General features: G+C 37.2%; 2 protein-coding genes across 2 annotated transcripts in view; one reads left to right on the plus strand and one right to left on the minus strand.

Annotated features, from left to right (window-relative positions):
• Positions 1-6,473: 6,473 nt before the first annotated feature.
• Positions 6,474-7,085, plus strand: LOC130854793 (voltage-dependent calcium channel gamma-like subunit). The gene has a single exon (XM_057737644.1). It carries the CDS (start codon positions 6,474-6,476, stop codon positions 7,083-7,085), a length of 612 nt encoding a protein of 203 aa, XP_057593627.1.
• Positions 7,086-16,157: 9,072 nt separating this feature from the next.
• The window catches only part of HDAC2 (histone deacetylase 2), a 30,899-nt gene continuing 24,284 nt past the window's right edge, over positions 16,158-22,772 (minus strand). Inside the window, exons 9-14 of the mRNA XM_057739914.1 lie at positions 21,723-21,863; positions 21,387-21,495; positions 20,590-20,720; positions 19,695-19,850; positions 17,213-17,270; positions 16,158-16,537 (exon numbers count right to left, since the gene is read on the minus strand). Coding sequence (XP_057595897.1) covers positions 16,507-16,537; positions 17,213-17,270; positions 19,695-19,850; positions 20,590-20,720; positions 21,387-21,495; positions 21,723-21,863 — 626 coding nt within the window. The 3' untranslated portion in view covers positions 16,158-16,506. The remainder of the gene's footprint in view (positions 16,538-17,212; positions 17,271-19,694; positions 19,851-20,589; positions 20,721-21,386; positions 21,496-21,722; positions 21,864-22,772) is intronic.

The raw sequence follows: 22,772 nt of genomic DNA on the forward strand, positions 1-22,772 counted from the left end.
TTTATTACATTTGGTACATGCCCGTACTCGAGGGATGGCTAAATGTTTGTGTAGTACTCCTTTGCCTCCTCTTAGAAACCCCTACAGAGCTCTGCTATGAATTATATTGTTTAAATATGTCCACATTCAATTTCAGGAGAGTTATTCCCATACTGTTCAGTTTCATACTGAACACATGTTGCATCTGTTTTCTGTTTGTGAATACTGAATGCTTGGCACTTTAATTGGGATATTTTTCTTTGGAATGAAATAATTTCAAATATTCGCTTAATCAAAACATCGGTTTCCTTTTCCAGTTTCCAACGTGGATTGTTGGTAGATTTCCCAGACCTGGTCTCCTGTGCAGCAGAGAGAGACCCACCTCCCCTTGGCGTGCAGGGGGAGCAGAGGAGAGAGCCGGCAACATCCGGACCACTAGCTCATCCCTGCTGCAGGTCCCATGCCTCTCCAGAGCCCACCTGACCTAAGGGCTCATCTTCAAGTGCTATCGAAGGTTTTAACTGTCTCTCCTTCTTCTAATAGTTTATAATCTCTTTTTCTTTGAAAACTGTAATGGGTGCAGAAGAATTTTCCCCACAAAGTTCTGCAAAGCCACTGGAACCTCAGCTCCCTCCCCTGACAGATTCGATCAAAAGCTTCTGAGGACCTCGATTTTGGGGTATATGTTTTTAAGAGAAATTAACCTGGTGCCAGGGTAGAATGTGGGACAGTGTGGACTGAAGCAGAAGGAGATTGGAGGGAAGAAAGGCAAAAGAGGAGGCTGTTGCTGTTGTCTGTGGGGAAAATGAGGAAGGTCATCGCAGTAGAACGGAAAGAAAACAGCACATGCTCCTTGGCAAAACACAGACTTCAGAGTTAAAAAGGACTGGGTTTGAACCAAAGCTCAACCACATAAGAGCTCCGTGACCCTGAACAAAGTACCCGACCTCTCTAAACCTCAGTTTCTCTACTTAGAAAATGGATGTGAATTCTAGCATACAGAATTCTTGTGAAGACTAAATTATGGTTTTTAAAATGCCTAGTATATAATGTTAATATGAGATTTTAAATAGACACACTTGAAAGATATTATGAAGGAAGAAACAAAGGCCAATGGACTGAATACAGGAAATGAAAGAGAAAGATATTCAAAGATCAGAAAGTATCTAGTCCATTGACACATAACTTGTCAAATTTACTGACCACAGGACATTTTTTTTTCCCACAAAAATTAATTAATTAATTAAGGAATAATGAGGTTAAATAATTTGCCTTAAATCAGGCACTAATAGTGGCAAAGACAAGACTCCAGTTTTGGTCTTTTGCTCCCCCTCTTCCCTTCCTTTACCTTCTCTTTCTTAAAAAAAGTTTGATCTGAAAAACTACATATTAGGGACTTCCTAGGTGGCACAGTGGTTAAGAATCCACTTGCCAATGCAGGGGACACGGGTTTGATCCCTGCTCCATGAAGATCCCACATGCCGTGGAACAACTAAACTCGTGTGCCACATCTATTGAGCCCATGTGCTGCAACTACTGAAGCCTGAGTGCCTAGAGCCTGTGCTCTGCAACGAGAGAAGCCACCGCAATGAGGAGCCCCCGCTCGTTGCAACTAGAGAAAGCCTGTGAGCAGCAATGAAGACCCACTGCAGCCAATAAATTAATAAATTAATTAAAAAAAACAAAAAAACAAGAAAAACACTGTATATGAGACAAAGCAGAGCCAAGGAAGGTACCCATACCTCGAGGAGACTCAAAGTGGATTGTTAGAATCTGAGCAGGCCGAGGGGCACCCACACAGAGCTGAGCAACTCTTCTGCTCCTCAGGGGATTGGCTGAAGTCACTCAGGGCTGGTCTTTCCATTTCTTAAAAGCACTAGCTCTTCTCTGCCACAGGATTCTAGCCATGCTGTCCCCTCTGTCTGGAGTCTGTAATACCCAAATCCTCACTAGGCTTAATTCCTACTTATTCTTTAGACCCCAGCTAAAAATTCACTTCCTCAGATTGACCTTCCTGACACCCCCTCTCCTGTCACCCCCTCTCCCCCACATCCCAATCTAACTTAATTTCCTCCCCATTCTCTTCATGCCGCCCCTTCTTCTCTCGCATATAGCGCTGGCCAAAATCATAACTACATAATTACCTGCTTGTTCGCTCATCTAATGCCTGCCTCTTTCATGAGACTGGAAGGTAGAGTAGATTAGATTTAGGGCCAATGCTATGAACACTACAATAAATACATCATTCAGGAGAGAGCCTAACATAAACATGTCCATGTTTTTGTTTTTGAGGCGAAATTCACGTAATATAAAATCGAGCATTTTAAAGAGAACAATTCAGTGGTATTTAGTGCATTCACAATGTTGTACAACCATCACTTGTATCTAGTTCCAAAACATTTCATCACCCCAAAGGGAAATCGCATACCCATTAAGCACACTCCCCAATTCCCCCTCTGCTCTATCCCCTGGCAACCACCAATTTGCATTCTCTTGCTAACAATTTACCTATTCTTGATACATTATATACATGGAATCGTACAATATGGGACCCCTTGTGTTGGGCTTCTTTCACTTAGTGTAATGTTTTCAGGGTTCATCCATGTTGTAGCGTGTCAGTACTTCATTCCTATAACACTATATATATATAGTCTGTAGTTTTTTCTTGTGTCTTCATCTGGCTTTGCTATCTGGGAAAGACTGGGCTTCATAGGATGAGATAGTAAGTGTTCCTTCTTCTATTTTTTGGAAGAGTTTGAGAAGTATTGGCATAAATTCTTCTTTAAATGTTTAGTGGAATTTGTCAGTGAAGTCATCTGGTCCTGAACTTTTCTTTGTTGGGAGGTTTTTATTTTTTTGCTTTTTTGTTTTGTCTTGTTTGGTTTTTGTGTTGTTTTTTAACTGATTCAACCCCCTTTACTTGTTTTGTCTGTTGAGATTTTTCTATTTATTCTTGTCAGTTTTTTTAAAATTTTTAATTAATTAATTTATTTATTGGCTGCATTGGGTCTTCATTGCTATGCATAGTTTTTCTCTAGTTGCGGCGAGCAGGGGCTACTCTTTGTTGTGGTGCTCAGGCTTCTCATTATGGTGGCTTTTCTTGTTGCAGAGCATGGGCTCTAGGCACTCAGGCTTCAATAGTTGTGGCTCAGGGGTATCAGTAGTTGTGGCTTATGGGCTCTACAGTGCAGGCTCAGGAGTTGCGGTACATGGGCTTACTTTCTCGGTGGCATGTGGGATCTTCCCGGCCCAGAGATCAGACCCAAGTCCCCTACATTGGCAGGCAGATTCTTAACCACCAGGGAAGTCCCTTCTTAAGTCAGTTTTAATAATTTGTGTGTTTTTAGGAATTTCTCCATTTCATCTAGGCACATAATTCTTCATAGTATTCTCTTATAATCCTCTTTATTTCTATAAGTTTGTTAGCAATATCTGCACTTCTATTGCTGATTTTAGTTATTTATGTATTCTATCTTTTTCTTAGTCAGCCTAACTAAAGTTTGTCAATTTTGTTGATCTTTTCAAATTTGATGAAATTTGTTAATCTACAAATATAAGAAACTCAATGAATTCCAAGAATATAAACACAAAAAGTCTATACTGAGACACAGTAGGGTCTCACAGTTCACAAGTCTATACTGAGACACAGTAGGGTCTCACAGTTCAGCATGAAAGCTTTCCTTTTCTCAGGGTGTTCCCTCAGGTCTTGTGTCTCTGAGCCCAGAGCTAATCTGGTTCAACTTCTGCAGAGGGTAACTCTTCTATTGGGGTGGAGCAGGGGGTGGTGCATGCCAGGCTTCTCAGCGTAGGGAAAGGTATTTAGAGATCCAGCTGATCCTCTTAAAGATGTCACCAATCTTCCAATTTTCATTTCCAGTTAGCGTTGCAGCTTTCAATGGTGCTTCCCATTCTATGCCTTTCTGGAATTCTGGCAAGGAACTGACTGCTTCCTGACTTTTTCCTTTGCCGGAGTTGGTTCCAATCACTAATTTCTGTAACTTTCCAAAATGATCATTTTTCTTTTCTGCTGTAATATCCACTTCCATTCTCCTTCTGGATTTAGTTTTTGCTCCTTTTTAATATAAGGAGGATCAGAGATAAACTCATATTTCATTTAATCTTTATATCTATCTGAAATTGATATTATTCCCATTTTACAGATGAGGAAACTGAGGCTCAGAGAGTTTAGGAAACTTCTCCAAGGCCACGAAGATAGTAAGTGGTGATCTTTATACTACCTTATGTAGCTTTATGAAGCATAAGTAGTCACAATTACTCCAATGTTACCTGGCTTCAGTAAGTGTTCTAAAACAAGTTTTGTTTATAGAGTTCCCTGCGTTCCATATGGCATACATCAAGAAGTTCACCTTCCTAGTGCTCATACCCCAAGACTAGACAGGTTCATTATTGTAACCTTCACTCAGGAACCTGTGTTAGGCAATGACTAGCAAAGTTTCAAAAAGCAGTAAAGAGGAAACCAACTGGTAGTGATAGTGGCTGAGAGAGATTTGGATAGTTTTGCAGGAAGAGTGGATTTGCTTCTAGGTGGGCAAGGCAAAAGTGACTCAGGTCTAGCCTACTGAGCCCAGAGAGAGAATGATTGATGATTTACTACTCCGTTGCACAAAACTGCTAACACCAAAGAGTCCTTTGGGAAGAGGAACAGGCCAATTATGAGTTTATTTCCTCTCAGTTCCAAATAGATCTTTCATTGCCAGCACTACAATATTAGAGTTGACTCTTTAAACACCTCTACTTGGTCAGCTGGCACAATACCAAGCTTTGTCAGTAGAGGGTGCTAGAGGAGGACGGGCTTCTCTTCTCTGGTTCTGCTGTGCTCTTCTCAGCAGGTCCTTGCAGCGTGAATGGCTTCTCCAGCTCCTGGCTCCTGCATCACCGATCGGTTCTCTAGTGCTTGGCCCCATCACACAATGGTCAGCAGTACCTCCCCAGCACCTTAGAGGGAGAGTTTCCAGCAAGTGTTACAGAGCGGGTTTCCACCCGTGCAATCGCCAGTGACTTCTCTGCTATGCAGAGAGCCATGAAGTGTCCTCTCCAGAGTCTGAATCTCAGTCTAGGGTTGGGGTGGTGGGCTCTTCTTTGGATAATCTCTCTCAGCCCTAGGAGTAGTGGGGTCTCCTTATATCTGTTATTTATTGTCGTATTTATTTATTGATTTTTTAACATTATTTTTCACTAGGCAATCCTTCATTACTCCAGTCCTGTTGTAATTAATAATTATATTAAACTTTTCATGTTCAAATTACACTGTGGTTTTTCTCTCCTAATTAGACCCTGGCACAGGGAATCTTTGGTCTCTGTGACCTTTGTGATATTTTTCCAATAGCAATTTTTGGTATAATGAACTGATTTAAAATTTTAAAAATTAACCTCTTTGGGCAAATGTTTAGATAGGAGGGAAAGATTAATGTTTAAAAAAGAATTTCTAGTAAGTATATTACATTCAATAACCAAGAAATACATTGCATACCTATTATGCAAAAAGACATAAAAGCATGCTGTTAATTTTGGACTTGAAAGAGCCTTCAACACAGGGATGGCAAAAGCATTTCATCTTTAATGCCAGTTCTGATTAACTGTAATGGCAATCTGAGTTGAGAAGGATTTTAAGGCCAGAAAACAATGATCAATTTGTGATATCTGCCACAGATAAAAGAAAAGAAGTGGTGGAAAAGCATGGTTATTTGTCAGCTGTTACCTGACCAGTTTTACAGATTAGCAAACAGAGGCATAGGGATTTAAATGACTTGGCCAAAGCAAAGCTACATAATGTAAAGGCTGGGGCTAACTCCGTATTTATGGTTTCCAGCGCACTGTTCTTTACCTGTTACTGCTCTAAGTGATGATGGTATTTTGAACCGGTCAAGTAAGAAGCACAAAGAAGCTACAAGATGAGGTTGTTTACCCTTAAAAAACTTTTAGGATCCATGGTGCATATCTGGGAAATGAGATTTATTGCCCACCATAGTCATAAATAGATCTGAAAAAAATGAACTTACAGAGTTTTCTGTCTAACTCTAGCAACAGGATGGCACTGGCTGTCATTAAATTAAGAAACCTCAACGCTTTACCATTTACTTAAAGATGTATCACGTATTAATTTGGTTTACAGATTTCAAAAACATACTCACCATCAAAAGGGAATAGCACAGAAATTACATCTAAGCCTAGTACATGTAAACATCAACTATACAAGTTAATGTCTAAAAATATTTTCTTTTTTAAATTCCCCTGAAAGAAATTTTATTTGCAATTGACTGATGGGGAGGATGATAGCTAGTAGTAGTTTGAACTTCAGATTGTAGAGAAAATCTTTTCCTGGAAAATACTGTATGTCCATTTCAGGCTGATCCTATGGAAATTCTAATTTAGCGCATTTAAGAGTATAACATCTGATGCAGAGCTGCTCGAGGGAGCCTGGAGGGAACCCGTCCGGAGCTAGTCGGGAGCGCGCGGCCGAGCCCCGGCGCAGGATGACAGCCGCCCACGTGCAGACCCAGAAGCTGCTGGCCCAAAGGAGGCCCCGCCGGTCCTTCTCTGAATCCCCCATCCGGGCCCTCATCATCCTGTCTGCCTCCCTGGCCATGGTCCTCTCCTCCATCTCCATCTGTGATGGCCACTGGCTCCTGGCCGATGACCGCCTCTTTGGGCTGTGGCACCTCTGCACCACCTCTAACCAGACTGAGCTGCACTGCTTCCGAGACCTGAATCAGGCCCATGTGCCTGGGCTGGCCTCGGGCACGGCCATGGCCCGCAGTGTGGCCACCGTGGCCATAGTGGTTGACATCTTTGGCCTGGAGCTCCTCATGGTGTCCCAGCTGTGTGAGGACCCCAAATCGAGGCACAAGTGGGCCGTGGGCTCCACCCTCTTCCTCCTCTCGTTCATGCTCTCCTTCGGGGGCCTCCTGAGCTTCCTGATCCTTCTCAGGAATCAGGTCACGTTCATGGGCCTCACCCTGATGTTCTGGAGCGAGTTCACGGCCTCCTTCCTCTTGTTCCTGAACGCCATCAGCGGCCTCCACATCAACAGAGTCACCCACATCCACAGTGCCACGCATCCCTGGGGGCTGCCTGCAAAATTTTAGGCCCCTCTCCCAGGACGTCGCGTTCTGCCAGAAAGTGAGATCAAGATGGGACTCTGCAACATGTGACATTCAAACTGCTGCCTCTTAGCCTTGGGGTGGTTGGGCCAGTGGTCCAGGGACCTTTGCAGCTGGTCTGCAGCCCAGAGGCCGAGGGTGGGGTTGCCTCCGAGTCACCAGCTGTACCAGCTTAGCCATGTTATTAGGATGTTGATTTTACAAGAAATATATTTTAAAACCTTAAAAAAAAAAAAAGAGTATAACATCTGAAAGGCTGATGAGATGTAGATCTCCAGTTCTTGTACCTGGGAGGCTGTTATCCACCACAGGAGCACACAAGGGTGCCCTTAAGCACCTCAATCCCATCTAGAATCTAATCAAAGGCAACCCAAGTTTGAACTTTCCCACTAGACTACAGAATGAGGAGATTTTTGAAGTGCTTTTCTCACCTAGGGACACAGCAAAAGTGCAATTTAAAAAGGTAAAAGGAGAAACTCTTATCTCTTAAGTCAAACATTCAGTTTATTAGTTGCCCAGAACTCAATGGCCTTTTGTTCGTGTATGTTAAGCAGAAGCAATTTTGAGAATTTGTCTTTTAACTTAGGAACTGCTTCTCTATATTTGCCTGTTTATTGAAGAGTTTTACCTGCACATCAGGCAATTAAGTATATGCCACGTGATTGGAGGTCACTCTTGAAATGTTGATTTCTAAAGAAACAAAAAAGATAACTAGTTAAAGCATACATGAGAGAAGATAGAAGCTTCTGATTTATCAATAAAACCAAAATTCCTAACTCGAGAGAGACTAGAGTCTTAGATTTCAATCATTACTGGGACTTCCCTGGTGGCTCAGTGGCTCAGTGGTTAAGAATCCGCCTGTCAATGCAGGGGACACGGGTTCAATTCCTGGTCCGGGAAGATTCCACATGCTGCAGAGGAACTAAGCCCATGTTCCGCAACTACTGAGCCTGCGCTCTAGAGCCCGTGAGCCACAACTACTGAGACCCCCGAGCCACAGCTACCGAAGTCCGGGCACCTAGAGCCCATGCTCTACATCCAGAGAAGCCACTGCCATGAGAAGCCCATGCACTGTAACGAAGAGCAGTCCCTGCTCTCCGCAACTAGAGAAAGCCCGCACGCAGCAATGAAAACCCAATGCAGCCAAAAAGTAAAAATTAATAAAAAAAAAAAGATTTCAATCATTACTTTGTTGAACTCACTCTTAAACACATACCATTGGTTACAAGGTGGGCCTGGCAAAAAAATGTACTGATTCAGAATTTTACTATTCATGCTATTTTAGAAATAATTAATTTGTACCTATTTCCTCAACATTCAGAGTAAACATTTATTAAATAAAGAGCAAATAACAATTTAATCAAGAACTCAGCTCTCCTTTATAATTTATTCCCCAGAACTTTCTAATAATCCTAATCACAACTGCAAAATTTCATAATTTCAAAGATCAAAGAGGTCAGGTACTTAGTTTAGTTACAGAAGTTGTGGAACAAGAGTGCAGTGTCCCTTCACTATACTGAGATACATTTCTTAGAAATAAATTTCAATTCTCCTTTTCTGCTGTATATTTTAAATGATTCCATTCCCAGCCAAAATGGAAAGCTAGTCTGGCTCTAATATTCATTTCCATTCTACTTTTGACTAGAAAAGTCACAAGTAACATTTACTACTTAGATGCACTTTACTGTGTTTTATGGATGTAAAGCTCAGGAATCAGTGTTATAGTTGTTCTACTTAAAGAAAAACCCAAATCAATAAACCACATTGTAGTTCAAATAGTATCAAGTCCAATACTGCACTCAAGAGAACCTGTTAATGAGTGTTACTCTGCTTGATAAATGGATTACCAAGTGATTACAGGAGAAAAAAGCACAAATCATAGAAAAAAAAATTTAAACAATGGAACCTCTGCCATCTTGTGGTAAGATGGAGGAAATGCAGCAACTGTTGAGTAGCTTCTAAATATTGTAACCCTTCTGAGCATTATTTCTTCACATTAACATTGCTACTCACGTAAATAGCCAACAACAATTTAATAGTTGCATTTTTTCCATAATCCATTCACAACCATTTTGCTTGACAGATTATCCTCAAGTAAATTGCAGGGGCATTAAGATCCCCCTAAATTTCCTGAATGTTAATAGCTTCCTTGCTGAAATCAGTTCTCAGATTTCTTCTCTATTCACCATGGCCTAGTAGTTTGATACTAGCAAACATTAAACTGCAACAGAAGGCTCAAAAGCAATTCATTCGATGTCTAAATAACACTTGAAGATTTAAGACTTCTCTCACCATTCTGGCCGCATCTATCTCCCTTTACCTGACATAACAACAGCAGTAGTTAACACTCACTGAGCATTAACTGTGTATCGACTCTGTCCTCACAACAACCTTAATGAGGTGAGGACTATCATCATCTGCTGCATTTTAAATTAAGAAGCAGTTGAGGCACAGAGAAGGTAGTAAGTTTCATAAGATTGTGGAGAAGAAAAAAGGATCTTTAAGCTACTGAAACTTATTACTTGTGATAGCATACAAATTGAAGTTTTCACTTAAAACCTTGGAAATCCATGTCATTTATGCCACAATATAAATAAGAAATGCTGTGAACCCCAGGTATCAGAGAATCTCTAGTAGTTAATTTTACTAAAGCCACAGAAACCATAAGATGCAGGTAAATTACTTCAATGGAAGAACTGCAGAGAATCTCCTATTGACAGAATGCTAATAGCTTCGGTAATTATATAATTACCTTATAGTACCAATGGGATTTGGAAGAAGCTTTCACCCACACAAGGAAATGAGAAAAACCGAGAATACAGCAACATCTTCGTTAACTCCATTAAAGGGCGTCCACCTCTCCCCTTGCTGAGTTGAGGTCTTAGTTTATTGTTTTAAGAACTTTTATTGAGATATAATTGACATACAACAAACTGCATATATTTAAAGTGTACAATTTGATATTGTTTTTCTCATTAGTAATGTATATACATGGCAATCCCAATCTCCCAATTCATCCCACCACAAACCACCACCACTCCCCACTGCCACGCCCCCCACCCCCACCCCCCGCCTTCCCCCTTTAAGGTCTTAGTTTTAAAGTGCCATTTTAAAAAAAATGAAATGATAGTGATGGTTGATAGCTACTTTACCCCCATCAGGACCACATGATTCTTCAGATGACTTACATATCTTATCGTTGGTGTTAGGGCTTTTAGCCACATAGCAAATCTCCCTTTTCTTGGGAAGAAATGAAACTAAGGTAGTCACTAATGTCCCAGCAACACTGAACTGCATGAATCTGCAGGTCATTGCAAAGGATAATTTGAGAAAAGAAAAAGAAAGCTGTAAGGTTGTATAAAATTTCCATTCCTTTGACCAGAAATTATCTGCTCACATTTTTTAAATTAAGAATTAATTTTAAAATTTACATATTAAAAATTGAAGAATAAAAACCCTACAATCACCTCAATAGATGCAGAAAAAGCTTTTGATAAAATTCAACATCCATTTATGTTAAAAAAAAACTCTTCAGAAGTGGGCAGAGGGGACATACCTCAACATAATAAAGGCCATATATGACAAACTCACATTTAACGTCATACTCAACGGTTAAAAACCTGAAAGCATTTCCTCCAAGATCAGGAACAAGACAAGGATGCCCGCTCTCACCACTGTTATTCAACATAGTTTTGGAAGTCCTAGCCACAGAATCAGAGAAGAAAAAGAAATAAAAGGAATCCAAATTGGAAAAGAAGTAAGACTGTCACTGTTTGCAGATGACATGATACTATACATAAAAAATCCTAGATACTACCAGAAAACTACTAGAGTTCATCAATGAATTTGGCAAAGTTGCTGGACAGAAAATTAATATACAGAAATCTGTTGCATTTCTATACACTAACAATGAACTATTAGAAAGAGAAATTAAGGAAACAATCCCATTTACCATTCCATTAAAAAGAATAAAATACCTAGGAATAAACCTACCTAAGGAGGTGAAAGACCTGTACTCTGAAAATTATAAGACACTAATGAAAGAAATTGGAGATGACACAGATAGAAGGATATACCATGTTCTTCGATTGGAAGAATTAATATTGTTAAAATGACCATATTACCCAAAGCAATCTACAGACTCAATGCAATCTCTATCAAATTACCATTGGCATTTTTCAAAGAACTAGAACAAATAACTTTAAAATTTGTATGGAAACACAAAAGACCCCAAATAGCCAAAACAATCTTGAGAAAGAATGGAGCTGGAGGAATCAGGCACCCTGACTTGACTATACTACAAAACAGTATAGTATTGGCATAAAAAAATACATATACACCAACGGAACAGGATAGAAAGCCCAGAATTAAACTCACGTACTTATGGTCAATTAATCTAGGACAAAGGAGATAAGAACATACAATGGAGAAAAGACAGTCTCTTCAGTAAGTGATGCTGGGAAAACTGGACAGCTACATGTAAAAAAAAAAAAAATGAAATTAGAACATTCTCTAACACCATATACAAAAATAAATTCAAAATTGATTAAAGTCCTAAATGTAAGACCAGATACTATAAAACTTCTAGAAGACAACATAGGCAGAACACTCTTTGACATAAATTGCAGCAATATTTTTTTGAATCCATCTTTTAAAGTAATTGAAATAAAAGCAAAAATAAACAAATGGGACCTAAATAAACTTAAAAGCTTTTGCACAGCAAAGGAAACCATAAACAAAACAAAAAGACAACCTATGGACTGGGAGAAAATATTTGCAAATGATGGTACTACAAGGCATTAATTTCCAAAAAAAAAAAAAAAAAATACAAACAGCTCATCCAGCTCAATATAAAAGAAAAAAACAAAAACAAAAACCAAACAACCCAATCAAAACATGGGCAGACATCAACAAATGAATGGATAAAGAAGATGTGGCATATATACACAATGGAATATTACTCAGCTATAAAAAGGGATGAGATGGAGCTATATGTAATGAGGTGGATAGAACTACAATCTGTCATACAGAGTGAAGTAAGTCAGAAAGAGAAGGACAAATATTGTATGCTAACTCACATATACGGAATCTAAAAATGGTACTGATGAACTCAGTGACAAGAACAAGGACGCAGATACAGAGAATGGACTGGAGAACTCGAGGTATGGGAGGGGGTGGGGGGTGAAGGGGAAACTGAGACGAAGCGAGAGAGTAGCACAGACATATATATACTACCAACTGTAAAACAGATAGCCAGTGGGAAGTTGTTGTATAACAAAGGGAGTTCAACTCGAGGATGGAAGATGCCTTAGAGGACTGGGACGGGGAGGGTGGGGGGGACTTGAGGGAGGGTGGGGGGGGAGTCGAGGGAGGGAGGGAATATGGAGATATGTGTATAAAAACAGATGATTGAACTCGGTGTACCCCCAAAAAATAATAAATAAATAAATAAAATTAAAAAAAAAATGGGCAGAAAATCTAGACATTTCTCCAAAGAAAACGTACAGATGGTACATGAAAAAATGCTCAACATCATAATTATTAGAGAATGCAAATCAAATCTACAATGAGGTATCACCTCATACCCATCAGAATGGCCATCCTTAAAAAGTCTACAGATGACAAATGTTGGAGAGGGTGTGGAGAAAAGGGAACCCTCCTGCACTGTTGGTGGAAATGTAAATTGGTGCAGCCACCATGGAGAACAGTACAGAGGTTCCTTAAAAAACTAAAAATAGTTACCATATGATTGTGTGATCTCACTCCTTGACATATATCTGGAGAAAACTGTAATTTGAAAGATACACACACCTCAATGTTCACTGCAGCACTATTTACAACAGCCAAGACATGGAAGTAACCTAAATGTCTGTCGATAAATGAATGGATAAAGATGTGGTGCATGTATACAATGGAATATTACTCAACCATAAAAAAAGAATGAAATAATGTCATTTGCAGCAACATGGATGGACCTAGAGATTATGGTACTAAGTGAAGTAAGTCAGATAGAGAAAGACAAATATATCTTATATGTGGAATCTAAAAAAAAAATGACACAAATGAACTTTACAAAACAGAAAAACTCACAGAGATAGATAACCAACTATGGTTACCAAAGGGGATAGCAGGGAATTAGGAGTTTGGGATTAACAAATACACCATACATAAAATAGGTAAACAACAAGGGCCTATGTACAGCACAGGGTACTATATTCAGTATTTTCTAATAACCTATAATGGAAAAGAATCTGGAAAAGGGTATCTATATCTATTTATCTATATATATCTGAATCATTTTGCTGTACACCTGAAACTAATGCAACATTGTAAATCAACTATACTCCAACAATAACTAAAAACAAAAAAATCTGTATATGCACATGGTCCAGCATTCAAATCCCCATGAAAGCAGCCAAGGCTTCAATGCTACCAGTTTCATGATCTTTCCTAGATATTATTTGTGTAATCAAGTAATTTCGTATATTTTTCTTTCATTTTACACAAAATGTAGTATGTCATGTGTCCCAAGTCTTCCTCTTTTCACTTGATGTGTCTTGAAGGTCTTTCCATATATATAGTATGTAGTTCTCATACTTCTTAGTTATGGCTGTACAGTATTCTTTCTTAAGTATCATTCAATGCCCATCTCTTTTGAACATTTAGGCCATTTTAATCTTATTACTTTAAGCAATGTTACATAATGAAGACTTCTCAAAGTCATATTGCACATAAAGTATACTAAATTTTCCAAAATGAAATTTTAAATCAGATTGATTTTGATATAGAATGTCAAATTAAGCTCAAGGGGTCATACGGACTTACACAACCTACTGCAAAACATAACTTCCTCAACTCTTACCAACAGCTATTCTTTAAATTTATGATAGGCTTAAAAAATTAGGTTAAAAAATTTAAAAATATCTTCATAGCTTTTAACTTGCATCTTCTAAATTAAGATTAAAGATCTTTTCATACTTAAGAATTATTTGCATTTTTTCCCGTTAACTCTCCACATCCTTCATGCCTTAAAAAAAACTTTTACTAGCTTTAGATATTAGCCTCTTGAACTGTGACAAGTTGCAATTCTGCACACTCCCCACCCCATTTGTCATTTTTCTCAATTAGAAGTTGGTAGCCTACAGAATCTTTTAGTCAAGTATCGCTTCATTTATAGTTTGGGTTTGGTGTCATACTTAGAAAGGCCTAGTACTTTCTCAAAAGTCCCTTATGGTTTCTAGTACTTAATTTTCCCTTCCAACTAATCTGATTCTTCTGATGGAAGACATAAAACTTTTTTCCCATCTGGCTACCCATTATCCCAATACCACTTAAGGAATACTCTCTTTCCTCATCAATTTGAAATGTTTTTATCCAATATTAATTTCCAAATGTACTACTTATACATCCTGTATTATGATCTTTTTCACTATACACCAGAACCATAGCTTCTTTACACTTTTATTTCTAGAAGTCTGTTATTGCTATCGTAAATGGGATCTTCCTTTTTCCAACAGATCTTCTGGCTGTTGTTTAGATATATGAACAGCTGCTGGTTTCTGTATATTAATATTGTACCAAGTCACCTGGCCAAACTTGCTTGTTTTATATTATTCTCTTGAGGCCTCAGTTTTATATAAACGCTTCTTCTTGTAAATAGGAAAACAAAACTTAAATGTGACCAAGGAGGCTCACTATTGAAACAAATTTTTGGTATGTCCTTATTACAGAACATTAGTACAGAGCAGTTAAAATGAGCTCTACTTGTTCAACAGGCTTAACTAAAATGTAAAGAAGCAAGTTATAGAAGTGTACATATGCAATACCATTCACGTGTTTCACAAACACTAAACGCATGTCACTATTTCACTAATGAAGGACTGAATTCCACAATTCCTAATGCCATAAGGGTTTATTTGCCAACAAATATGCAACAAGAGTAAAAACATGGATATGGTTACTTCTGAAGAGTGGGAGGGGAATTAAACCGCAAAGTGGATAAGGAGGGCTTCAACTTCTTCTGCATAATTTATTTAAAGAAAAGAAAAAAAAAGCTTCAACCAAATATGGCAGAAGTGAAACATCTGTTAAATACAGGTGGGAAAATGGCTGTTCATTACAGAAGTCCAGGTGCTTTTCCGAATGTCTGAAGTAATTCTTAACACGGGCTTTTAGAGAAACATTTTTGACTGACCTGTTGTCCAGCATTCTATAATTTTTATCTCAAAATAATCAATTTGGGCTTGGCAAAAAGAGAGATTTCACTGATTCTGGCAAGTTTCTGAAACATTTTACTTTCTCCTTTGTATATCTTAGTAGAACTTACTCCATTTGTCTACTTTCTATCGCTAGAATGTAAGCTGTAGGAGCAGGAATTTTCTCCTTATGTTCAGTTGCATGCTCAAAGCCTTAAAATGGGTAGACACTCAATAAAGTGAATGATAAACGACTTTGAAGTGTTGATCTCCTTGGTCTGGAAACCTGGGTTTAATAGTGGAACCTGGGTACCATGCGGATGCAGTACAAGAACCAGGTTTTGTCTAAACAGCAGGTTTTATCTTAGCCTCAGTATAAACATGGGAAAGTTCTGGTCAAACACAACCATACAGTTTCTTGTCTACTTGGTATATAGTGTAGGGGTTGGCAAAAGAGTCACATATAGCTCACTATGGAAGCTATGGTTTCCTTTTCTGATTATGGATTTCTTCTCTCAACTCAGAATCTCCATTTCCAGTTTTTGAGAATCTTTGGTTCCGCTCAAAGATAATCCCTATGTATCAACTGCATAGCTTGTATCATTAATTTCAGAGATAAATTCTGATAATGAGATATCAATCTTCACCAACACTGACTGGTTAACCTATAGAGGACAAGATAGTAGAACGCTTACTGCATTAAGAAATAATTACTGTAAATATAGTAATTTCCCGAAGAAACATTTATGGATGTCTCTGAATTTGTAATCAGTATCTTCCACCTCTAGCGTATTCTATTTTTACAGAAAGTCATGTCATTGGCCTATGAAAAAAGGCTCCATGTTGTAAAAAACAGACAAAAGACAATCCAAGTACAATTTTTTAATAAAGATAATTACAAAAGATGGAAAAATCAGCTCAGAAAGGCCAATTACTTCTTTAATAGATCAGTTTTTTGACATAATAACACATCAATTTTAAATACTATCATGTAAAGCATGGTGGAGAAAAGAAATTTTGCTTCATAATTAGAAAATTCACAATAAAACTTGCCAGGAAAAACAAAAACAAAAACAAAAGCCATTTTGAAAATAAATACAGTCCATGCCAAAGTAGTATAAAATGAAACCAGAAGTCTTCAAAAACAAAACAATTTTCTTCCCAATATTTTCTCACTTTTTTATTGTTTCTGAAAGCAGTGACTCTCAAATTCAAGGGTTGCTGAGCTGTTCTGATTTGGCTCTGTTAAAAGAGGCAACATGAAATATTAAAACCAGCATAATCTCAGTTTAAATGCACCAACCTATTGATCAGTCCTATATAGGCTCATGCCAAGAAACACATAAGCTGATAATGCCTTGAGTGTTTTTGGAGTACTGACTGCCTTGATCTTTCTAGTGGTCTTACAACCTATTCTAAGTCATCCTATGAAGGCTAGCACAAAATTATGTGTGGCCAAGCATTTACATGCTTTCTGACAATAAAAACCTCAATTACTATTTTTAAAAAAATTATGCTATGCTAGCCCAGTGCTTCTTAAATTTACCTGTCTCACAACACTAAAAAATCACGCATACAGTAATGAGCACCATGAAAGATCACAAGCGCCTATAAAAAGTTAATAGCAAAACAAAGCTCAGATAAATTATGTTCAAGAATTTAAACTGATCTATATTCAGTTACAAAACTGATTGTCTTTGTAATTCTTTAAAGGCAAGCTGCAAAAATAGATGACATATAAACTAATGGTCAAGATATATTAACATCTTATGCACTATTACAGATTAAAATTCGGAGCATCTCTAGGTTGATTGTAGTACTTCTCAAAAGTATGCATGTACACCCACCCCAACCCCAGTAAATGTGCTCATTATTTTTATAGTACATAAAAATTACTAGATAAAGAATATAGTTTACCCTTTGGTATCTGTTTTTTCACCACTATTGTCCTTGGATTTATCTTCTTCCTTAACATCTAAAAACAAAAATTTGGAAGAGATTAACACGTATTTTGAAACATAAAAGGTATACCTTTTATTTTAAAATATATCTTACTTAAAATATAAAAAACTGCCATATACAATCTTATTATTCATGAAATCGGTAACTAAATAAGCTGTGTTAGGTGCTGCACTAAATGATAGAGTCAGGTGTCAATGCAGCATCGTAGCCCTGCCTTTGGGAAGATTTATTCTATGGGATCATAGCATTACAGTCAGGATGTGCGCTGTTGAAGAAGTTCAGCCTACAGACACGAACACGGCATTGTGGGAGATCAGGAAAGGCTACGACGGACGAAGAAGTGATGTTTGAGAGGCATTCTGAAGAGCAAATAGCCTTTGGGTGGGAAAATGGGAGAAGTATGTTGAACAGAGGGAAAACTTAAAAGGACTTTGAGGCAAGAAGGAATAAGTTTGGAAGGAAGAAGTGAAAGACCAATGTGGCTGGGGTATTGTCAGAAAGGGATAGAATTAGATAAGGCCAGAGACAAAACAGAAGCTAAATTCTATTGCTTATATAACCATGAGTTTTTAACCCTCACTATGTAAGTAATGAAACTTTACCACTTTAATAAAAATCAACAAAACGGGAAAAGCAACACTACCTATTCAAGATCACTGAAACAAATTAGCCCAAATGTGCTAAATTTTTTCTTTAAATAAGCAAATGAACCAAAGTTGTGAGGCACTGATTATAATACAAACACATGGCAATATGGTTATTATGACATTTGTTCTGGCTTAATTTTGGATATGCAAACTTAAGTAATCCAAAGTGCCAAATGGGAAAGGGGGAGGGAGGAAGAGAAAAGAAGCGTTCCCAACTTCAGGTTTCGAACTATAGATTTTTTAAAAATGTTTTTTATGGTGATATTTCTTTTACCTGTAGGCTGCAAGATTTAACAAATGCAAGACCCTATAAGAACTTCATTACCAAATTTAAAAATATTTAAGTATCAATTAATATCAGCAACAAAAGTATTTAGGAACTACTATGATATTAATCCACCATCAGGCCATTAAGCCAGATCAAAAGGTACTCTCATTTTTAGCCAAAACAGCAATGAAAGATAAGCACCCTAGTGCACTCACTTTCCTGTTTGGAAGAAAAAGCATAGAAAAGATAAAGATTTAAAAACAAGAAGAAACACCAAAAAGGAAAACAAACAAAAAACCAGACAAGACAAACTGAGAGTAAGAGAAAAGAAAAATACTAGAAAAATCCTACAGCTAAAGCTAAGTCCTTACCTCAATCATAGCTGGAATTTCTGGTTGTCAGTCAGTACACAAGAGCAGACTGGAGCCATCATTGTAATACATTGGGAAGTTAAAATTATAAAATGGTAGATAGAGAACAGTAGCCTACAGAGGAGTCAATCCACGAACAAGAACAGAACTAGATTTGTCAGGCATGCTACGGATTCCTAACTCTCTAATAAAAAAGAACATGAGAGCCAGCTTACTCACATAACTTCAATATGATAGGAAAAGGATGCTGGACCAGGATCTCTCAATCAGTTTTCCACATGCTACAGGGTCAAAATTCACAGGTCAACTAAAACCTGTGCCCAACAGTTTATTTGCATATAGGTATGAGGTATCCATCAGGAAATGGACCAAGTGCAAGAATACAGATACTTAAAGATATTGCATTCTCTATCCATGAGCAGCTCAATCTAGCAGAGAGATTATTTAAAGTCCCTAATGAGATACTATAATACAATGTGTTAAATAAAATGACCAAAGTATGTGTAAGTGCTCTAGAAACTCAGATAAAAGACAACACATTCTGGTAGCAAATTCAATGCCCTAAAGCATCTATTTTCTCAACAAACAAACTGACACAGAATTTTTAAAATTTAGACATCAAAAAGTATTATCTCCTCCCAACCCAGCTCCCAAATCCCTTCCCATCTTTCCGCAGCTTCTATGTTTCCTTCAATTAATTTCTGAACAAAGTCTATCCCTTGAGCTTTTTGAAAATGGTAAAAACTGGTCTAAGGATAGATAATGTGACTCTTCTTTTGTGTTTTATTCCCATCAAATAAACTTACAGGTAGTTACAAATTATCTTAGAATTTCAGCTCTGCTCACAGGCTACATATGGATCTATAACCACTTTGTCCTCTATCTTACCCAATCTATATCACAGTGCAATGTTCACTATTTTAAGCCCATGTTGCCAAGAAGAGATAGTTTCCCATATTATTATAAAAGCAAATGTGATGAATAACATTTAGAAAGCTCTAATTAAAGGAACTTACATGGCGGGAGGGAGTCACCTACTTAACACTCACCTCCCTCTAATACTTGTGTAACTGACTTGTGTAAATGACAAAAACTGCAGTATAGCTTTCAAAAACTTACAACTAAAACATTTATCAAAAAATAAATCTCACCTGTTTTTTTGTCCTCCGTTTCCTTCTTGTCTTCTTCGATTCTAGCTTTCTTTGCTCCTTTCTTATGATCAGCTACATTTCTACGACCTCCTTCTCCTTCGTCCTCAGAATCTGAGAATTCTTCATCACAAGCTATCCGTTTGTCTGATGCTCGAACTGATACATTAAAGATTTTTAGTAAACGTTTTGACAAAAGCAGTCACATGTTTTACAATTGTTAAGTGCACCCCTCTACAAAAGAACTAGCCAGTCACCACATTAAAAGGAAGGATAACAGACTTTAAGATTAGAACTGAATGCATGGCTTGCTAAATACTGAAAATTTAGCTTTAATCTAGGAAGAAATAATTCAAAGAAATATGAAAAACATTTGCAAATCTCATTTAAAAAAAAAACAACTTTGGAGGAAAAAAATTGTGTTTTCCTGATAGGAAGTGGGAATGATGTCTTCAAACAAAAAGTAATCTTTTAATTCAGAGCTGAGAGGAGAAGTAGAGAAAATAAAATATATCATTAACACCAAGTATGTTAGAACATCCATACCATGATAGCATACCATTATGCTATAAACCTATAAAGCATATTAAGTGGAATTAGACTGCAGAATCAAACAGAAGGTGCTTAATGTTATTCAACTCACTCTACGAAAGTGGTTAATTTGTGGAAACTTATGTAGTCAAATAAACTGATATCACTGATACTCAAATCAGGCTTTGAGGCATAGGAAATTAAATCTAAGTAAGATTAAAAAAATGGTAGAAAATAAAGACAGTAATGATACTGTACTCATGATGAAAACATGTGAAGTTCTTGGACCACCAAAACTTTCAATTTGTAGTGGTCTTTTAATAAACCAGAAAAATGTAACAGAATACATATCAAGGGACTATCTTACTAGAAATTCTCTTGTCTGGGTCTTCTCCATCTTCATCTCCACTGTCTTCATGAACTGCATCCTCTGGAATAGCTTGCATTTGGACACCAGGTGCGTGAGGCAACATGCGTAAATTTTCAAATAAACGCTGTCTAAATTACAACATGCACAGTTATTAGAAAAAATTATTCTTTTAAGTTCCTTTTAAATGTAAGAGGAACATTAAGCAAAAAAATTCCATCTTTTATCTAGCTTAACCTATGAATTAAAATAGTAACATTTACCAAGCACTGATACTTTACATATTATTAACCCATTTAATTCTCAAAATTTACAAGGTAGATACTATTTCATCCCTCATTTCAAGGATGAGGAAATATAAGCACAAAGGCAAATTAACTTGCCAAAAGTCATGGAGCTAGTGTGCGGTAAAGAGAGGACACAAACCCAGGCCAGTGTACTACAATGTCTCTCTAAACACTTCGTTCTTGAAGATTTTATCAAAATGTTCCAATGAAAATAAATTTCACTTTCACGTAAAGCAAGAAAATATAAAATTTAGTGCCCCTTTCAATTTAAAAGCCCATTTTAACTAACAGAAAATGGAAATATTTTTGAGCTATGACTCCCATAAATTTTCCATTATTTTACAAAATTAAAGAAATCAATAATCTTAAGGTTTCAAATACTTTCGACAAAGACAAAGGAAATATGTTATGTATAAAGCTAAAATGACCTACTGCACTTGGCCCTCTAAGAGCTCCTAAAGCCCTATCAAGATGAAATGTTTTATCAAATCAATTCAATGGTGGTCTTACTTTATCTTTTCCATATATTCTGGAGTGTTCTGGTTTGTCATGTTTGAAGGACTAATATGCAGTTTGAAATCTGGTCCAAAATACTCGAAGTAATCGTTATATGGTAATTCTAATAAAAACAATGAAATAAAGTTACATATTAAAATGAACACACAAAATTCAGATTCAAGTTGTGAAATATTTCCAGAGAAAATGTTTAAAAGTGAACACAAAATTAATTCATTATGTGACTGCTCTCCTATTTACATGGTTATGGAATCAATTCTAATGACCTAACCATCTTTTTCTATAAATTTACAGTTCATCCAATAAAGACAGTATAATAAGAACACTTACCATTGGGAATCTCACAATCAAGGGCAACTGCAGTCTCATATGTCCAACATCGAGCAACATTGCGAATTGTGTATCCACCTCCCCCAAGCATCAGTAACGGTAAATTGAAAGTTTTTACAACTTCTACACATTTAGCATGACCTAAGACAAAGAAGATTTGGGTAACAATACATTTGCACATTGTAACAGTTGGAAAAATAAATTTTAAAAAGATAAAAATTATAAACAAAATTTTATTCAACCAAAATGGCTTTTCTAAATATTTAAAAAAGAATATGTAAAAATTTCAAGAACATTTCTAGTCTAAAACTTTTATCAAACACCTTTTACACAATGATATACAAAACACAATAAAACACAATTGGCTATGTTAGCAACTGTCCCTGATAGAGAAGTCAAATATACAATTATCTTAAGATTAAAATATAACACATTTTATTAATGTGATATGAAGCTATTATGTTCACATAAGGTTACCTGGGGGAAAAAATAAATGAGGTTACAATCAAACATTAAGTACAATCTAACCTAAACAGATTTTTTGTTACTACTTTCCTCCACAGACGTGGACAGAAAAATTATGTAAAGCTATACAGGTTTAACTATAGGTTATCATTAGGTAGTGGTATTATGGACACTTTTCTTAACTTATCTAAAATAATAAAATTATAATTAAAAAATTTAACAAATTTCTATGCATAGAAATTTCAATATAAAGTAAACCTAACATAAAAACAAAATATCCCCAGGGCTTCCCTGGTGGTACAGTGGTTAAGAACCCGTCTGCCAATGCAGGGGACACAGGTTCGAGCCCTGGGCCGAGAAGATCCCACATGCCATTGAGCAACTAAGCCCACACGCCACAACTACTAAGCCTGCGCTCTAGAGCCTGTGAGCCACAGCTACTGAGCCCACATGCCACAACTACTGAAGCCCTCATGCCTAGAGCCCATGCTCCGCAACAAGAGAAGCCACCACAATGAGAAACCCTCACACCACAATGAAGCGTAGCCCCTGCTCACCACAACTAGAGAAACCCCGTGCACAGCA

This window comes from Hippopotamus amphibius, chromosome 6 (assembly GCF_030028045.1).
Source record: "Hippopotamus amphibius kiboko isolate mHipAmp2 chromosome 6, mHipAmp2.hap2, whole genome shotgun sequence".
In the NCBI taxonomy this organism is placed as follows: Eukaryota; Metazoa; Chordata; class Mammalia; order Artiodactyla; family Hippopotamidae; genus Hippopotamus; species Hippopotamus amphibius.

Excerpts from the sequence above, each read along its gene's own strand:
- LOC130854793 (XM_057737644.1), top strand. The coding sequence starts at position 6,474 with ATGACAGCCGCCCACGTGCAGACCCAGAAGCTGCTGGCCCAAAGGAGG.